At 37.4% G+C, this 17500-nt stretch overlaps 2 protein-coding genes across 9 annotated transcripts in view; one reads left to right on the forward strand and one right to left on the reverse strand.

Moving 5' to 3' along the window:
• The window catches only part of LOC127838181 (general transcription factor IIH subunit 4-like), a 146605-nt gene that overhangs the window by 114520 nt on the left and 14585 nt on the right, over positions 1-17500 (forward strand). The gene's annotated exons all lie outside the window — the stretch shown is intronic.
• Positions 1-17500, reverse strand: part of LOC127838182 (uncharacterized) — a 69765-nt gene that overhangs the window by 49485 nt on the left and 2780 nt on the right. For 2 of the 7 annotated variants that reach the window (XM_052365773.1, XM_052365772.1), the window contains exons 3-5: positions 17141-17308; positions 16442-16519; positions 15479-15649 (exon numbers count right to left, since the gene is read on the reverse strand). In XM_052365773.1, coding sequence (XP_052221733.1) covers positions 15479-15649; positions 16442-16519; positions 17141-17308 — 417 coding nt within the window. Of the gene's footprint in view, positions 1-10649; positions 10870-11440; positions 11585-14317; positions 14462-15478; positions 15650-16441; positions 16520-17140; positions 17309-17500 lie in introns of those variants that run through there. The other 5 variants (XR_008029703.1, XR_008029704.1, XM_052365770.1 and 2 more) reach the window with 5 other exon arrangements.

Below are 17500 nucleotides of genomic sequence, written 5' to 3' on the forward strand. Positions count from 1 at the left end.
TCCTCCTCTTGCCTGCGCTCGGAAATTCTCGCTTTGGCGGGTTGTTGTATGCAGCAGCGGATCCACTATCGTCGCCATATTCAAATTCATTCGGAATGCCTCTGATGTCGGGGGCCAAACGAACGAAATTTGGAATGTTAATTTCATCGTCGTCGTCGGTATTCAGCCAGTTCGTAAACGCGTCGCCTGTTGCTATCGTCAGACCGTTTCCGGCGGGCGCGTTTGTCACTGAAATGCAAGCGTCAAATAATGCAGACTCGCATCAAGTCAACATTAGCATCATCATCAGCAGCAGACTACTCGTCATCATCGCAACTATCATCATCAGCGTCGTCTAAATCATCGTAATTAACGAATTTTATCATTATCAACAATATTAACGCAATCGCACAGTCTGGTCAGGAGCATTGCTCTCTGCTTTAAAGACATGCCCGATCCCGCGATCTCATCAGCAGAAAGGTTAGCTCCTGTTCAGACTAAGCGGAGGCATAGGCTGGGTTTGAGCTACACTCTCCACATATGACATGTGATCCATGTTCGCATGACGCGGGCCAATGTCAGTGTATCATCGTGTAACTCAATAAACCATTAACAGAGCAAATCAAACTATTGCTCACCGTATTCCGCCTCATCCGTTGGAATAGGAATCGCATGGACAACGCATCTTGATACGAGCAGAACCACCAGAGCCAGGCACCTTGTATCCACCATTATGAAGCCTTTCGTCTCCGCGATGCGTCTGTTCGCTGGAATCTGATCTCCTCTAGAGCTGTGTTAAGCGAACTGTAATAAGCAAAAGAAAACTTTGAGCGTCGCTCCTGGAAAACGGTGCAGTCCGCACATAATGCATGTGAGCAAAGTCTCGTTCCAGCTTAGCTTGTGCAGTCCGCACATAATGCATGTAAGCAAAGTCTCGTTCCAGCTTAGCTTGTGCAGTCCGCACATAATGCATGTGAGTAAAGTCTCGTCCCAGCTTAGCTTTTGCAGTCCGCACCTAATGCATGTGAGTAAATCTCGTTCCAGCTTAGCTTGTGCAGTCCGCACATACTGCATGTGAGTAAAGTCTCGTTCCAGCTTAGCTTGTGCAGTCCGCACATAATGCATGTGAGTAAAGTCTCGTTCCAGCTTAGCTTGTGCAGTCCGCACATAATGCATGTGAGCAAAGTCTCGTTCCAGCTTAGCTTGTGCAGTCCGCACATAATGTATGTGAGTAAAGTCTCGTTTCAGCTTAGCTTGTGCAGTCCGCACATAATGTATGTGAGTAAAGTCTCGTTCCAGCTTAGCTTGTGCAGTCCGCACATAATGTATGTGAGTAAAATCTCCTTCCAGCTTAGCTTGTGCAGTCCGCACATAATTCATGTGAGTAAAGTCTCGTTCCAGCTTAGCTAGTGCAGTCCGCACATAATGTATGTGAGTAAAGTCTCGTTCCAGCTTAGCTTGTGCAGTCCGCACATAATGCATGTAAGCAAAGTCTCGTTCCAGCTTAGCTTGTGCAGTCCGCACATAATGCATGTGAGTAAAGTCTCGTCCCAGCTTAGCTTTTGCAGTCCGCACCTAATGCATGTGAGTAAATCTCGTTCCAGCTTAGCTTATGCAGTCCGCACATACTGCATGTGAGTAAAGTCTCGTTCCAGCTTAGCTTGTGCAGTCCGCACATAATGCATGTGAGTAAAGTCTCGTTCCAGCTTAGCTTGTGCAGTCCGCACATAATGCATGTGAGCAAAGTCTCGTTCCAGCTTAGCTTGTGCAGTCCGCACATAATGTATGTGAGTAAAGTTTCGTTTCAGCTTAGCTTGTGCAGTCCGCACATAATGTATGTGAGTAAAGTCTCGTTCCAGCTTAGCTTGTGCAGTCCGCACATAATGTATGTGAGTAAAATCTCCTTCCAGCTTAGCTTGTGCAGTCCGCACATAATTCATGTGAGTAAAGTCTCGTTCCAGCTTAGCTAGTGCAGTCCGCACATAATGTATGTGAGCAAAGTCTCGTTCCAGCTTAGCTTGTGCAGTCCGCACATAATGCATGTGAGCAAAGTCTCGTTCCAGCCAGCAGTCCGCACATAATGCATGTGAGCAAAGTCTCGTTCCAGCCTGCAGTCCGCACATAATGCATGTGAGCAAAGTCTCGTTCCAGCTTTGCTTGTGCAGTCCGCACATAATGTATGTGAGCAAAGTCTCGTTCCAGCTTAGCTAGTGCAGTCCGCACATAATGTATGTGAGCAAAGTCTCGTTCCAGCTTTGCTTGTGAAGTCCGCACATAATGTATGTGAGCAAAGTCTCGTTCCAGCTCAGCTTGTGCAGTCCGCACATAATGCATGTGAGCAAAGTCTCGTTCCAGCCAGCAGTCCGCACATAATGCATGTGAGCAAAGTCTCGTTCCAGCCAGCAGTCCGCACATAATGCATGTGAGCAAAGTCTCGTTCCAGCTCAGCTTGTGCAGTCCGCACATAATGTATGTGAGCAAAGTCTCGTTCCAGCCTGCAGTCCGCACACGCTAATCATGAACAACTCTTTACGCCTAGACTGGATTTTTGTTAAGAAAAGACTTTCTTTATACGAAATACCACATAGGCGGAAAGTGTTGTCACTGATTAGCCCGTGCTGACGTCACAGACTAGTCTGGAACGACACTTCACGCACGTGCATTATGCCTCGGCCGTTTCCCAACGAGCGGCTTCTATATAGTTTATTGAGGAACCTGAATTATTAGGACGCAGTGTTGATTATCGTCCGCATTTTGTGCGTTTTGGTTTTGAAATGGTTGAGATCGATTTGCAGAAAATAAGAAAAGTAACGGTGCCCCATATGTGTCATTGTGCACTGATAAAAAGGTGTACGGATCATTGATTAACGAAGGACAAATTATGACATTTATATATTTAAATTGTACGAACTTGCTTTATGTTATAGACAGCTGATTGATCGGACGATATATAAATATATTATATATATATATATATATATATATATATATATATATATATATATATATATATAGACATGCGCGAATGAAGACTCACATATCTGCGCTTATGTAATTATAATCTTTTTCTGTTTACTTAGTATACTATGTTATTCCAGTAGTTTTAACAGTGCTTATATACGGCATTTAACGGCATTTTTGTACCAAAATTCACATAATAATATACAGTTGTTTCATTTATTTAATTTTTAGTTTTTTATGTGCATCTTAAAATCAGCATACATAAAATATTCAGTAGCGCAAGAAAACTCGAGTGAATTGTGACCGCCATGTCCATATTACATTTAGCAAACAAACTGGCGATCATTAAAATTCAAATTTGTCATAGATGGAAACGAGCGGTATTTTTTAAATATTATTGTTGTTCAACTTTGTAAGTCAGCTCATTGACAGAAAAAAGTCCATTAAGTATATGTATGTCATACACGGTACTCGTACATGTCGCACAAGACAATACAATAACTCATGTACTTACCGTCTGTGTATTAAAATTCAGTTTCCCCAGAGTTTATTTATTAATTTTATAAATCTAAAAACACGCATTGAGTTCAGTGATGATTTCTGTTCCGGAGAAATAAAAATTCCATATTTATATCTTTCTAACTCTATGATCGACCAATCATAGACGGTATTGCATGTGCTTTATCAAACTTATTAGATTCACACCAACTCATTGCTCTATTAGCAATTCCTAGAAAACCGCCCGCCCTTAATGAACATATGTATGGTTAAATAATTGGTTACGTTGCTTTTATGTTTATAATCTTGCAATTATAAAGTCTATATTTAGTTTATTTTCAGTTCGGTTTTTGGTCCAAGTGAGATGGTATCTTAACACAAACCGATTCCTTTACTGGGAAAGACGATGGGTGTATTTTCATTTAAGTCTGAAGCAGCTAAGTTTTCTTGATTATTTTGACTCATTTTTTACTTAATATTGTGTTTGAATGAGGTTTTTTAAGTTATGGGTGTCATGTTTTTCGAGACTCTCACTTCCTGGAGATAGTACCTCCAGCATATTTATTGAAATATTGGTATGTTTAAATTTCAGTGCTATTATTTTTTGTTGTCTTTCGTAATGAACGTTTAATTTTAAAGACATTCTTATTGTACGATTACTTAATATTTTCATTTTGGTGTGACTGGTTAGATGTTGAAGTCGGTTTAATATAGCTGTTCGTCATATGCATTTATATATTTCTCGGAATACTTATGATTTATCGACATTCTTTTTAGGTGCTTTATGGATTTTATGGTTTGAGTGATTTGTTTGTTTTTATGTTGATGTCCGGGGTGTGTGCGGGATGCTTTTGATGTTTGTTTGTTATGTTAATTTGCGCAATGAAATTGATAATGTTTTAATAACATTTTTTACTAAATAATACTTAATGTTTACAGTATAATAATAGCTGCTTATTTGTAGATTTCTCTAAAATTAGAGGTTTCGGGAGGTGATGAAGGCACCTAGACACCGGTCTCGAGCCATGGGTCCTCATACGTCCCCCTGCCATTAAAAGAAAAAATAAGAAAACAAAAATGGCAGTAGGGTTGCGTATCCCGCTCGCGGTTTTACCTGAATCGTTTATTACTACTGATTATTGTATGGGGTGTACGTGAAGTCATGTACACTTCTCTTGATTGGTGGTGATGGATGAATCTTGCAGATATTAGCAGCTTCTTTGAACAAATTAATGTTTCACAATTGTTAATTTATAATATTAAAGCAAGTTAGCGTGATTGATGGGCATTGTGGGCGTCCTGTGTGCACTTTGGGCATCGGCCGGGATCAGTTTATTCAAACAGTAACTCTTTATTTGAGATATATACATGACGTCTAATTGTTATGAATAAATTTGCATTTTTTCAGATGACACACATGTGCATGTGAAGAATTCATAATTACATGCCCTACAGCATTTAAATAGTATCGTTTAAGTTCTTTATACACCTGAACAAAGATGTTACACTGTTTCCAGTCGTCTCGAGGCTCATCAATTGAGCGGTGCCGTTGAGGTCTATATCCATTGCACATACAACACATACGGGCGTCAGAAGAATTGTTGTTTGCATTTATATGTTGAAAGTCCTGTCAAATACAAGCACTCACTCCTATTTTGTCTTTGGTTTATTATTTGTTTGATAATGATAATGATGATGATATGGGTTATAAAGATGATGAGATTTTAATAGTATTTTGAGAATAGAGAATAATAAATTTACTCATAACTATGAGTAATAACAATTGTGTTCGCTCGCAGAACTATTGTTCATTAAAAAGCAACTTATAAATAGAATGTGTTCAATGCTAGCAGTGTTACATTAATTTAAAATATGTGGGTGGACACTGGACATGCACACAATTAAACTGCATAGGTATGTGGTAGATGAAACGTTCACATCCATGACATAGTTCACTGACGCATATGGTTAATGTAATATATAGATTAAGGGAACGTTATCAATACGTTGAATTATTTCAATAATACATTAAAATAACCCTACGGAATTTGGTGTGTTCCCAACAGTAGAAAGCGTGCGTATTTGATAGTACAAATACATAATATTTATTCGAAACGACCACTAAATTCGATTGTTTCTAACGTCAGTCGATTGTGGTTGGCCTAGATTTTGAAAATAATATCCTTTGATAGTACGTGCGATAATATGGCATGCATTACTAACGTACGTTTTTTAAGTCCCGTCAATGAGCTATAGAGAGTTATTATCTTATGTTGTCTGTAAAGTGTGCAGTCCGACCAGTTAGTAGTAAAGAGTTGATTTGGTGCATTCTGTACAGTTTAATGTCCGTTTAATGAGCTGGAGAGATATGATAATACATGTATACAACTATTGTAATATGTGTCTTAATAGTTCACATTTCCAACTGAATTTGTCGGACGTAATTCTGCCGAAAAGGATCTGACAAGTGTGGGGATCTAACCCGCGACATTCAAGTTATTAGCACGACGCTCTACCAACTGAGCTAACCGGACAGTTACAGAAATTGGTCTCCAATATGAGAAATTACACAATACAACTTTTGTACTGTGTTTTAATAGATCATATATATGTCTAACTAATATTATCTGACGCCGAGCTATAGACATATGATATTGTGTACATGTGTTATGTAGGGTTAGCAGGTCAATCATCTCTCTATATATGAATACATATAGTTTCTTTTCTGACCGGTTTCCAGTCTGGTCAATAGGATATATGGTAGGTATTTGATCTTGTTATTTATGTTAAGTGTTCAGTCCGGTTAATAAGCTATAGATATCTGATTTGGAGTATTCTTTGCACTTTGCTTTCCTATCAATTAGCTATACATGTAGATATCTGATTTGGGGTATTCTGTGCAGGCATTCCTGTCAATTAGCTATACATGTAGATATCTGATTTGGGGTATTCTGTGCACTTGGCATTCCTGTCAATTAGCTATACATGTAGATATCTGATTTGGAGTATTATGTGCACTTGGCATTCCTGTCAATTAGCTATACATGTAGATATCTGATTTGGGGTATTCTGTGCACTTGGCATTCCTGTCAATTAGCTATAGATATCTGATTTGTGATATTCTTTAAAGTGCGCATTCAGGTCAATGAGATGTATTAACATTGTATTTTATCTTGGATATTCTGTACAGTTAATAATTCGTTCAATGAGCAACAGATATTTGATTTTGGGGATTAAGGTAACTGAACAATATATGCTTTAAATAGTTTATTTGGGGTATTTTGCCCGCAGTCTGGTCGATGAGCTTTACCTTTTTGATGTTGCGTAATTTGTACGGTGTATAGACAAGTCCTTTCAATAAAATCATATTATTATTTTTGTCAAGCTAAACATTTGACATGTAGTAATAGATCGATGTGTTGTCTTTTATTTATCAACGAATATTCAAATGCATGCATACATCAGTTAATCAATTAAACAGTAATTGCTGTCTTTTAAAAATGTATTGTATGCTACATCGTATCATATACTCAAAGTTAAACGCATTTAGAAATAAAAACATTTTGTACAAAACCATACATTAAAATACATCTGTGTAGGAGCCTCGTAATGTCTTATCCCACAGGGTTTTACATATGTGAGTCTATATACAATATGTTTAAACTATGAATTGTTGAATGATTTAATAACTATATGTATACGCTCGTCATTAAGATCAGTCAGCACAAAACTACTCAATAGTTTCGTTTGCATTTCTGCAAGGTCGAACTGGTGATTGTTTTTAGAAAAGTAAAATAAAATAATGCATTATGTACGTAGTTTATATAATGTTCGATCAATTTTACTTATTCATAGTAGCACGTCTGATGTAAGTGTATTCGCTCTTGTTTTTCCAAAGGCAACTTACTTCGAAAAAGGCATCTTTGCAAGGTTTACTGATACAAGAGGCAATTCATAAATTCAAACAAAAAAAGAAGTAATATATATTTATCCGAAATGTAAAAAAAGGCAATACAACGATAGTAATCGGCACATCGTAAATGTGCATAGTTAAACGTCCATGCTATGTTTGCTATATTTATATTTTGCGCGCTTTTGTAGGCTACCAGATTTAAACAAAAAAATTAATTCAGGCCAGTGTATGGTCACAAACTACTCTTTTTGTGTATGCACAAGCGTATGTACACAACCCTGTTCCAATGAAAACAAATACATATTTTACAACACATATCTGTAGTTTATACATGAACTATGCTATGAACGTTGAATGAAACAGATACACGTAACAATAAAAATCTAAATAAAGGTTATTTCAAATGAAGCTCGCTCTGGGTTGAATGAAGCTCGCTCTGGGTCGAATGAAGCTCGCTCTGGGTCGAATGAAGCTCGCTCTGGGTCGAATGAAGCTCGCTCTGGGTCAAATGAAGCTCGCTCTGGGTCGAATGAAGCTCGCTCTGGGTCGAATGAAGCTCGCTCTAGGAACACAGCGCTTAATGCATGTGCGTAACACTTCTTCCTAGACTAGCATGTGCAGTTTACAGAAGCCAAGTAGGACGGCACTCTCCGCCTGGACTGGACTTTCGTGCAGAAGTAACTTCCTTTAAACAAAAAATTCCATTAAAGCGGGAAGTGTCATAGATTAGTCTGTGCGGACAGCACAGGCTACTCTGGGGTGACATAATGCGCATGCGCATTAAGCCCGGTATTCCCAGAGCATGACTCTAATTGTTTTCTTGTAGGTACAGATAGGGCTCCATCGGTTCTGATTGTAGACTGCGTGCTCCCATGGATGATTGTAGACTGCGTGCTCCTATGGATGATTGTAGACTGCGAGCTCCTATGGATGATTGTAGACTACGTGCTCCTATGGATAATTGTAGACTGCGAGCTCCTATGGATGATTGTAGACTGCGAGCTCCTATGGATGATTGTAGACTGCGAGCTCCTATGGATGATTGTAGACTGCGAGCTCCTATGGATGATTGTAGACTGCGAGCTCCTATGGATGATTGTAGACTGCGTGCTCCTATGGATGATTGTAGACTGCGAGCTCCTATGGATGATTGTAGACTGCGTGCTCCTATGGATGATTGTAGACTGCGAGCTCCGTTGGATGATTTTCAGTACGCTTTCTTGCCCTTAAACAAACACATGGGTTGCATGCATTATTCAATTTAGTAAAAAGCAAATTCCACTATGTCGCTGTATTATGTTCTATATATTTTAACAATGCTTGTAATACTTGACATATAACCAACCAAAATAACAACATTTAATACTTTTTCTTTGGTGGTCCTTTTCAATATTATTCATGAAAATCCGTTTAAAATATTTATCAGTATTTCTGACATGCAGCAACATGTAAGGTTATGAATTTAAATACAAACTGAAGAAAAATAGTGCTTACTATCTACATTTAACAAAAACGAACTTAAATAAAATTTGATAACCGAAATTGTATGTTTAATATATTAATCAATAACCATATAAAACAGAATATAAACAATAGGAGACAGTGTACAATGTAACATTATGAGATATTCATAAACACAACATCTTGACGTAATCGACATTAATTTAAAAAGTATTTTTGATTTAAGTACAGATGTTTAAGTACTCTTTTACTTCAGTTGTTAGTTACAAAACAGTTAACAATAATATTGAAATAAAACAGTAGCAAATACTCACCATTGAAGTATAATGGAATATCTATAGTGGAGTGGGCGATACAAAGTTGATACAAATAAACAACGCTATTTTTATCATATTATGTTATTTAGCAGACATGCGAATTATTACTTCTGCGACAACAGGAACGCTATACATGCATACGTGGAACATATATCAGGTGCAGAATGAACGGGTTTTTCAGGTGTTTACATACGGACTGGACAGAATGTAAACACACCGTTAAGAACTTTATTTTTGCGAATATCTTAAGTTCTTGAAATTAATTTGCAAAAAATTGTAGTGCATAAAAAACAGTTGTTCTTGCAGTTTGTGCCGATATCATAAGGTATAAGAATAAATCATTGAATACGTCTGAAATCGGTGACAAAATGTCACGTTGCGTGAAGCATAACCGTATAAATGAATGCAGTACACATAGGATTTTTTAACAAGAACAAATGCTAATTACATAAAGTAATTCTGAAGTATCTATTTCACACTGCCATAAGCAGTATATACAAATCTGCATGTTATGTACTAGCTGAAATTCTTAAGAAATATTGTTTTAAAAAGTTATTCGAACAAAAGCACCTCTTACCGGTTCCCACAAAATTACGTGATCCTGCCCCCTGATATATGAGGGTTGTTTAAAATACTATATGCAACCTTGCAATGGATGATTTGTTTTATCACTCCCGGCCGGGGCACAAATAGCCGGTATAGTCTTCAAATAAGTTGAATAAATGTGTACATAACGTGTTAGTGTTTTAACCACAAAAAAGCCAACAATGTTGTGTGAAGGTTTGTCTTATTTCGTTTCTGAATTATTAACGATACACGAGTTAAGTCCCTCTTCTATTTGGATGCTCAATGAAAGAAAGCACCTAAATCTCCATGTCTTTCTTTAAATGTAAAAGTTTATGCACCGAATATCATCAGCTATGCAAACACGATGTATCAATGGTGCAGTATTTGTACATTGCCATAAATCTTTTTTTTTATTATCAAGGTACAATATGTGCGGTACAGTGCATTATTACATAGGTGTAAAGAGACAGACTGTATAACGAGAAAGAGAAAAGGGCCGGAAAAAATTGTATTCGCAATATATCGTAAATGCACGTGTATATATTTGGTAAATGTGATTTTTGTAATCACGTGTTTACACACCTCGTTATAAATGGTTTTGCAAGCCAATCTGGCAACATTGTATTAAGCATTAGAGGCAACCCGCCTCGTTGTTAAATATAAGCACATGTATCGCCTGCCAAAATTAATCGGACACGGACCTTTATATTTTAATGCATTTAGTTACCGTAACAATTAATACTTTGTATTTGTTTCCACAAGTTAATACCGAATCTTCTTCGGTTTATCGCAATAAATGACATACTTTCGGCATATGCAGGAACGAACAAAACCGAATAAAAACACGGAAAACAATTGTGGCACATAATTTCTGCTCATAAAGTTCACGAATATCCGGTTAATCTTGGCGAGCTATAAGCGTCAGTAGTTTTCAAACCACAAAAACTGTCGCGTGATTTATATGATGATTTTATATAGGCTCAAAACAACGAATAGCACAAATGTCACATGTGTTATAGATTATACAAACGTTAGGGCATAAAAACAATGTTAGGACAACGACGTAGTCATTTTCTTTTGTTTTGGAACGCGAACTACTTTTCGGTCTGTGTCATCACGCGCTCGCACGGGTGAAACTATTTCTTCCGCGATGGCATATAGGCCTTCTACCGTCTGTAAATGGAAAACAAATTTAATAGATGTAACCAGAAAGAACAGAATACCGTTGAACTGAATGAGTCAGTATCAATAATAATAACAATAAATCACGTTATTAAAGAGTAAATAAGGAAGCAATACTTGTTTTTATTATTAGGTATCTTACGAGTATTTTAACACCAACATACATTATCGGGACGTAATTCATAAATTTCTAAGAATTGTAAACAAAAAATCAAAAAGTTGAAGCAAACATACATTTTAAGTTTATTTATTAATCTTTTTCTATTGTTATTTTAATATATAAACTTAAAAATAAACACGACTTAAATCCTCTCTTTGTGTATATAATTTTCGATCTGGGAATACTCGGCTAAATGTTGTGACTTGTCCCAGAAAAGCCTGTGTACAGTCTGCACATGCTCATCAGGGACGACAGTTTCCGCTTTCACAGTATTTTTCTTTTAGATTAAATACTCTTCTTAACTTAAATCCAGTCATGAGCAAAGTGTTGTGAAAAGACGCACTTACATGAAGCCCAGTTTTCCCAGAACTGGGCCCATCTACTTCTTTTTATGACACTAACCTCGGCCTCGCGAAGTCTGGACACCCTTTCCGGCTCGTATACGGAGTATTTTTAGTACATCCGGTGGGCGTTCCGGTCCGGAAGACTCTGGGTGTCGAATGGCCTATCCCCCAACCCAATTCCGTCACCACCCTCTCCATCGGACTGAAATACGCCCAATGTGTGCTTGAATAGCAGTTTACGAGTATTTGCTAAAAAATATAACTTAAAAAATAAATAAAAATAAAAACAATCATAACAATTTAGCTTTATTATGTTTATTGTCGTCAACAGGTGTTGTTATTGCAGAAAGCTGTCCTAAGAAGATGTAGGTCAATGCTCTGGCCAAAAATAAGTGGTCTGTTTCTGCCAATATCGCAAAACAAATCAGGATTGGCAGGTTCGTAAAACTTTTGTTCGTTAATTCATTAACTTTTGTTTGCACAACACGTGTTAGTCACAACTTAAATGGAATAAATAACTGAATCATTTAGAAAATTTCAAACAATGACGCTTTGATGGAAGAACTAAAACTTGATACTTAGCAGCAAATTTAAATCAAGAAAGATCAGCACAAGATATGGACAACTCAGTTACGAGACAACACTCTGAATATAGATCATTACTGGTGCATCCACAACTACAACATAATATAGATCATTACTGGTGCATCCACAACTACAACATAATATAGATCATTACTGGTGCATCCACAACTACAACATAATATAGATCATTACTGGTGCATCCACAACTACAACATAATATAGATCATTACTGGTGCATCCACAACTACAAAATAAACTTCATGCATATGCGTATACCTGCTTATAAAACGATTATTTTAAATTTAACATTATGAATATAACATGGGTGTAAATAATATATAAGTTCAAAGTTCTTATAATTAAAATAATATAGATTACCTCTTTCTGTTTACGTAACTTTGTATGCCAAAAAATATAGAATAAGAGAACACAATAAACTGTTTCATAATATACTAGGGTACCTCTGCAAGAAAGCACTGTCAAGAAAACGTATGTATGTATAATTATACAATATATGATTATGAGTGTTGGCTTAAACGTTGAAAACTATATTTTGATATAATACATAAGCCTGTACATCATGAAAATTCATTTTACTTTGATGTCCATTTCAATACAATATTGTGTTAAAAGTTATGTAGTTAAATGAAGAAAACATCACTGTCATAAGCATTCACAGCTTTCGAATTCCGATTTAATATATAAGCCTTGCTCCGGGAGAACCATCGTCGGATATCCACGTTCGACCCATTCCGTTACTCTCCATTTATCGAATGCTGGAGAGTAACGGAATTACCGGTAATTAGTCGTGTGTATCCGCCGATGCGGCAGAACGAGGTTGACTGCCTGTGCGTAAAGTGTCGTCTCAGATTATAGTCACAAAATACAACGAAAACAACAGAAACACTCCAAATAACAATGTATGTTATCATTGCGCGTGTTAACGCTCTCGATGATTTTATGAATGTCTAATGATAATACCGGCTAACTCAAAAACGTAAATGTATTTTCAGCGCGAGTCTACGCCTTTAGTGTTATTTTGCACTCTGATGTACACTGTTCTTTTATTGTTATAAACTGATACAAAACTGGACAATTGTAATTTCGACAATATGTATACAAGTCTCTTCAAAATGAAATATGTTTGTTTAAAGGGGCCTTTTCACAGATTTTGGCATATTTTGAAGTTAGTCATTAAAAGCGTTATATTGATAAATGTAAAGATTGGATCTTAAAAGCTCCAGTAAAAAGTCAAGAATAAAATTAAAACATGGAAAAAAAGAAGCCGGTACCAGGGCTCGAACCAGTGACCCCCGGAGTCCTGGAGTTAGTCTGAAGTAAAAATGCATTAGCCCTCTCGGCTATTCCGCCGAGTATACAGAAATAAATATTTTATACGTTATATAAGCAATCTTCGTGGTTTCGATAACCACGATAAACGACAACAACAGAACCAAATTATTCAATCGTTTCGCGTTGCAACGCTATATAATTTTTAGGTTTTCAAATCGTCAAAAGAGACATATAATGGATATATTGTACTATGGTAAATGTTCAGTAATACTGTTTCCTCACAAATATCATAACTAAAACGAAAATTTGCGAATCTAAAACAACTTTTTTCAATTTTGTCAATTTACCAAACCGTAAAAAGATCCCTTTAAGGTACCAAACTTATAACTACCATTACTAAAAAGACAATGCCCATAGTTTAGAATCATTAGTGAATGGTCTCCCTTCTCAAAGACTTTATCACGCGTGTAAATATATAAAAGAAGCATGTGTAATTCGTAATTCATATATCTATTATACCATATAACCGGTATCAATAACAAATCTTTCTGTCATTATATGTTTAGAAAGTTTACTATATGCATTTTCTTAATTTGTATTTATTTGTTGTATTTTTTTATTTGTACTGAACTTTTTGTACTGAAAACGTGACATACTTACTTCTATACTGTATATATTAAGACGATGCACTTATGTATGAGTCTAAATAAAATGTCTGTTCTGTTCTGTTACCACACGCTTTATCACATATGAGTCCCGTTCTAGGAAAACGGCATTTAATGCATGTGGGTAAAGTGTCATTTCAGATTAGCTTGGGCAGCCCGAACAGGCCAATTAGGGACGACACTTTCCGCTTTTAGGGTATTTTCCCTTTAGATGAAGTCTCTTCATAGCGAAAATCCAGTTTAAGCGGAAAGTGTCGTCTCTGATTAGCCTGTGCGGACTTCACAGGCTAATCTGGTACGGACCTTTACGCACATGCATTAAACACCCTTTTCCAGAGTGAGACACATATCACACTTTACTATTTTAATATCTCAACTCTGTACTCTCATACTTCAGATTCTCCCGGCGACGTCCTTCCGTTCTCTCGTCGAGTGAGGCGCGGGGCTGCCGACTGCACCCGCCGCTCCTTCCGGTGAGTACCGCAGGCCGACGGACTCCGTAAAACGTTTTCGTGATGAGGAGGACGCGCATGCATCTGTGTCACACAAGCGATTATGGTGCGTATATATTCAGACAAGCGGCGAGTGTGAAACTTTAATAAAGAAACGCACAACAAGCACAATACGCAACATGCGTGTTTTTCATAATACCTGCAAAACAGAAGCGTCGCATTATCTTTATACATTATAGCCTTTACTCGGTGATATTTGTCATAACACGTGAGGTTTGAAGCAGGATACCAACATATTTGGAAATGGTGGAAAATAAATGCTCCTGACAAAGGAAAAAGCGGTCAACCTAAGGCACATTTCTAAGGTTAGGAGTTTTGTAAATATGACTTAAGGCATTTCCTCAAATTTAAGGAAAAAACTTAAAAAACTAAGGCAAAATGAAAAACCTTTTTATTTTTTTCCTTAGGTGGTTGGTGAATACGGGCCCTGGTTTATTAGTTATATTTGACGGCGGACCTTGAAATGTTACCTAGCCATTGGTCATGATTCTATTGGGCGGCATATCGAGCCATAATAGTAACATTCAATCATACTTCACAAAAAATCTCCACGATAATATTTTACCTTGACCTTGAATAGTGACATTGACATTCGACTTGGGTCTATTTCTTATTCGCGAACTCTGTATAAATCTGCTTATCATTTCCATCTAGTTACATAAAAATATTTTCATGATGGATGAAGTTTTTAGTTAATTCAGAGTTATTTCCTTTTTAAGTATTTGACCTTTGAACGTAAATTGTGGCATTGGCCTTGTACATAGGGTCTTGCTTCGCGCGCGACAATCCGCCTCATGCGGATCACACTTTGTCAAGGTACTTGAAAATACATCTATTCTGGATAAAGTTGCCCGCCCGCCAGCCTAGCTTTCGCCCCCAACCACATTGCTTTCACCAATAAAAACCCGTTTACAAACGGGCGTACAGCATGCAAGAATAATGCAATCAAGCATATGTAAAAACACACTATACAAGCATGCATATCGTGCATATCGTGCATATCGTGCATATATCAACACACATACGGAAACCTTTACTTACTTCATTTGAAGTTTGCTGTTGTTGTTGTTGCGCGCGGTCGTTTTCTTTTTCGTCGATAAAGACTCGTCTCGATGGCGTTCGTGCGTTTTCGTTTGAGGCGCGCATGCGCAGCGAGGACTTGTGGGAACCAGGCCTGGAACCGGACATCAAGCCAACCTGGGTTTCCACTTCCTGTAGAAATAAAAGGGTTGATTGTGCTATGCTCTATGAAAACAGGACTTATTACATGTACGTGAAGGGTCGTTCAAGATTAGCCTGTGTAGTCCGCACAGGCTAATCAGGGATAACACGTTCCGCCTTTATTGTAGTTTTCGTTAAAGGTATTTTTCTTTTAACCAAAATCCAGTCTATGCGGAAAGTGCCGTCCCCGATAAGCCTGTGCGAGCTGCACATGCTTTTATGGGACGACACTTCACGAACAAGCATAAACCCTATTTTATCAGAACGAGGCGCAATAAGGCTAGGGGCCCCGTTTTACTGGACACAGTATGGTATATTCACATCACGATTCAATTGTCAACGAAAATCGTCAAAATCTTCAGAACCTTGTTTTCATTACCTGCACAACTTTGAATTGGAATCGAATTCAGGAATGTTTAATTACTTAAATACAAAAATCAATCAAAGCTTAATTTGTCGTAAGAAGTTGATCAAAGATTCTACTTACATTAGAGATCCTAGACCCTTTAATTGTGTAAACTTTTGTTGGGTAATATCGTGTGATGGTTCGCGGTAAACTATCACATTACAAGGAACAAATTGCATATCAATCTAGCTAATATATTCGATATATTATCGGTTAACAATCAAAGCGATGATGCGATTGAGCAGTCGACGGTGAATGTTACCATGAGTATGGTGATGCTAAAAATATTGAATCAGATGAAAGTGATTGCGAACTGTATGACCACAAAAATAAGCATGATTATGATGATGTCGACGACTATGAATGGCAATAATCACCTCTTTCTTAGTTTTCATCTGTCCCTCCTCGTCAGATCCTGCAGATCCCGTCGCCTCGCGGTGTGAGCGAGCAGACGACTGTCAAAGAAGAAAAAAGCACATGAGCCACGCTCTGAGAAAATGGGTTTTAATGAATATACGAAAAGTGTGGTTCCAGATTAGCCTGTGAAGTCCGGACTTCACAGACGAATCAAGTACGACACTTTCCACAAAGACTAGATTTTCGTTTAGAAGAGACTTCATGTAAACGAAACTTCAATAAAAGGGGTTAGTGTCGTCCCTGATTTGCATGTGCGGACTGCAAAGGCAAATCTAGAACGACACGTTACGTACATGCATTAAGCCCCGTTTTCCCTGAGCCAGACTCATACATTGAAGTCCTTATAGCATCAACCTTACTAGCACTGTAATACTACGATAATGTATACGATTTTATAATTAGGTAAAACGAAACATAAAATCATATAAAAACTTATAGTTCGTATATTTAACATTTTGTTGTCAACTTTTGCGTTTTGTTGCACACTTAACGGAAATCTTTTCTTTTTTTTTAAATTCTTTTCGTACGTTTTTGTTGTTATTTTTCTAAATTGTAGATGTATCTACATTTCAGCATTATTTTTTATATTATCAATTACTCTACAATGCAGTTACATTGTAACAGTTTTAGTCAGCGCTCTATTTCTCGCGCGCACTCACGTGTCGTTTTCCTGACTTGAGTTTCTTTTTCGTCTGCGGTTTGTGGTGTGTGCCGTGTACTACTGCGCGGTAGTCATTGGGAGCGTCTATCACTCCCTCGAGCATCAGGCGCCGGATACGCTGTTCCTCCGAGGCTGCGCGCGCCTCTTCCTGTTTGTCCATTATCGTCTGCAACATTAGTTGTTTTTGTTTTCTTTACTTAACGCTTTTTAACATTTACTTATTATTAATTTATAAAGTGAACTATACTTGGCACATTGTACTTTAACAATACCCTGAAAGGCATCAGGGGACTAGTTTTACCCAGAGTGCCTCTAATGGTCTGACAATTTCGGTGCAAATAAGTTAAAATAAGTAGTA

This window comes from Dreissena polymorpha, chromosome 7, assembly GCF_020536995.1.
Source record: "Dreissena polymorpha isolate Duluth1 chromosome 7, UMN_Dpol_1.0, whole genome shotgun sequence".
In the NCBI taxonomy this organism is placed as follows: Eukaryota; Metazoa; Mollusca; class Bivalvia; order Myida; family Dreissenidae; genus Dreissena; species Dreissena polymorpha.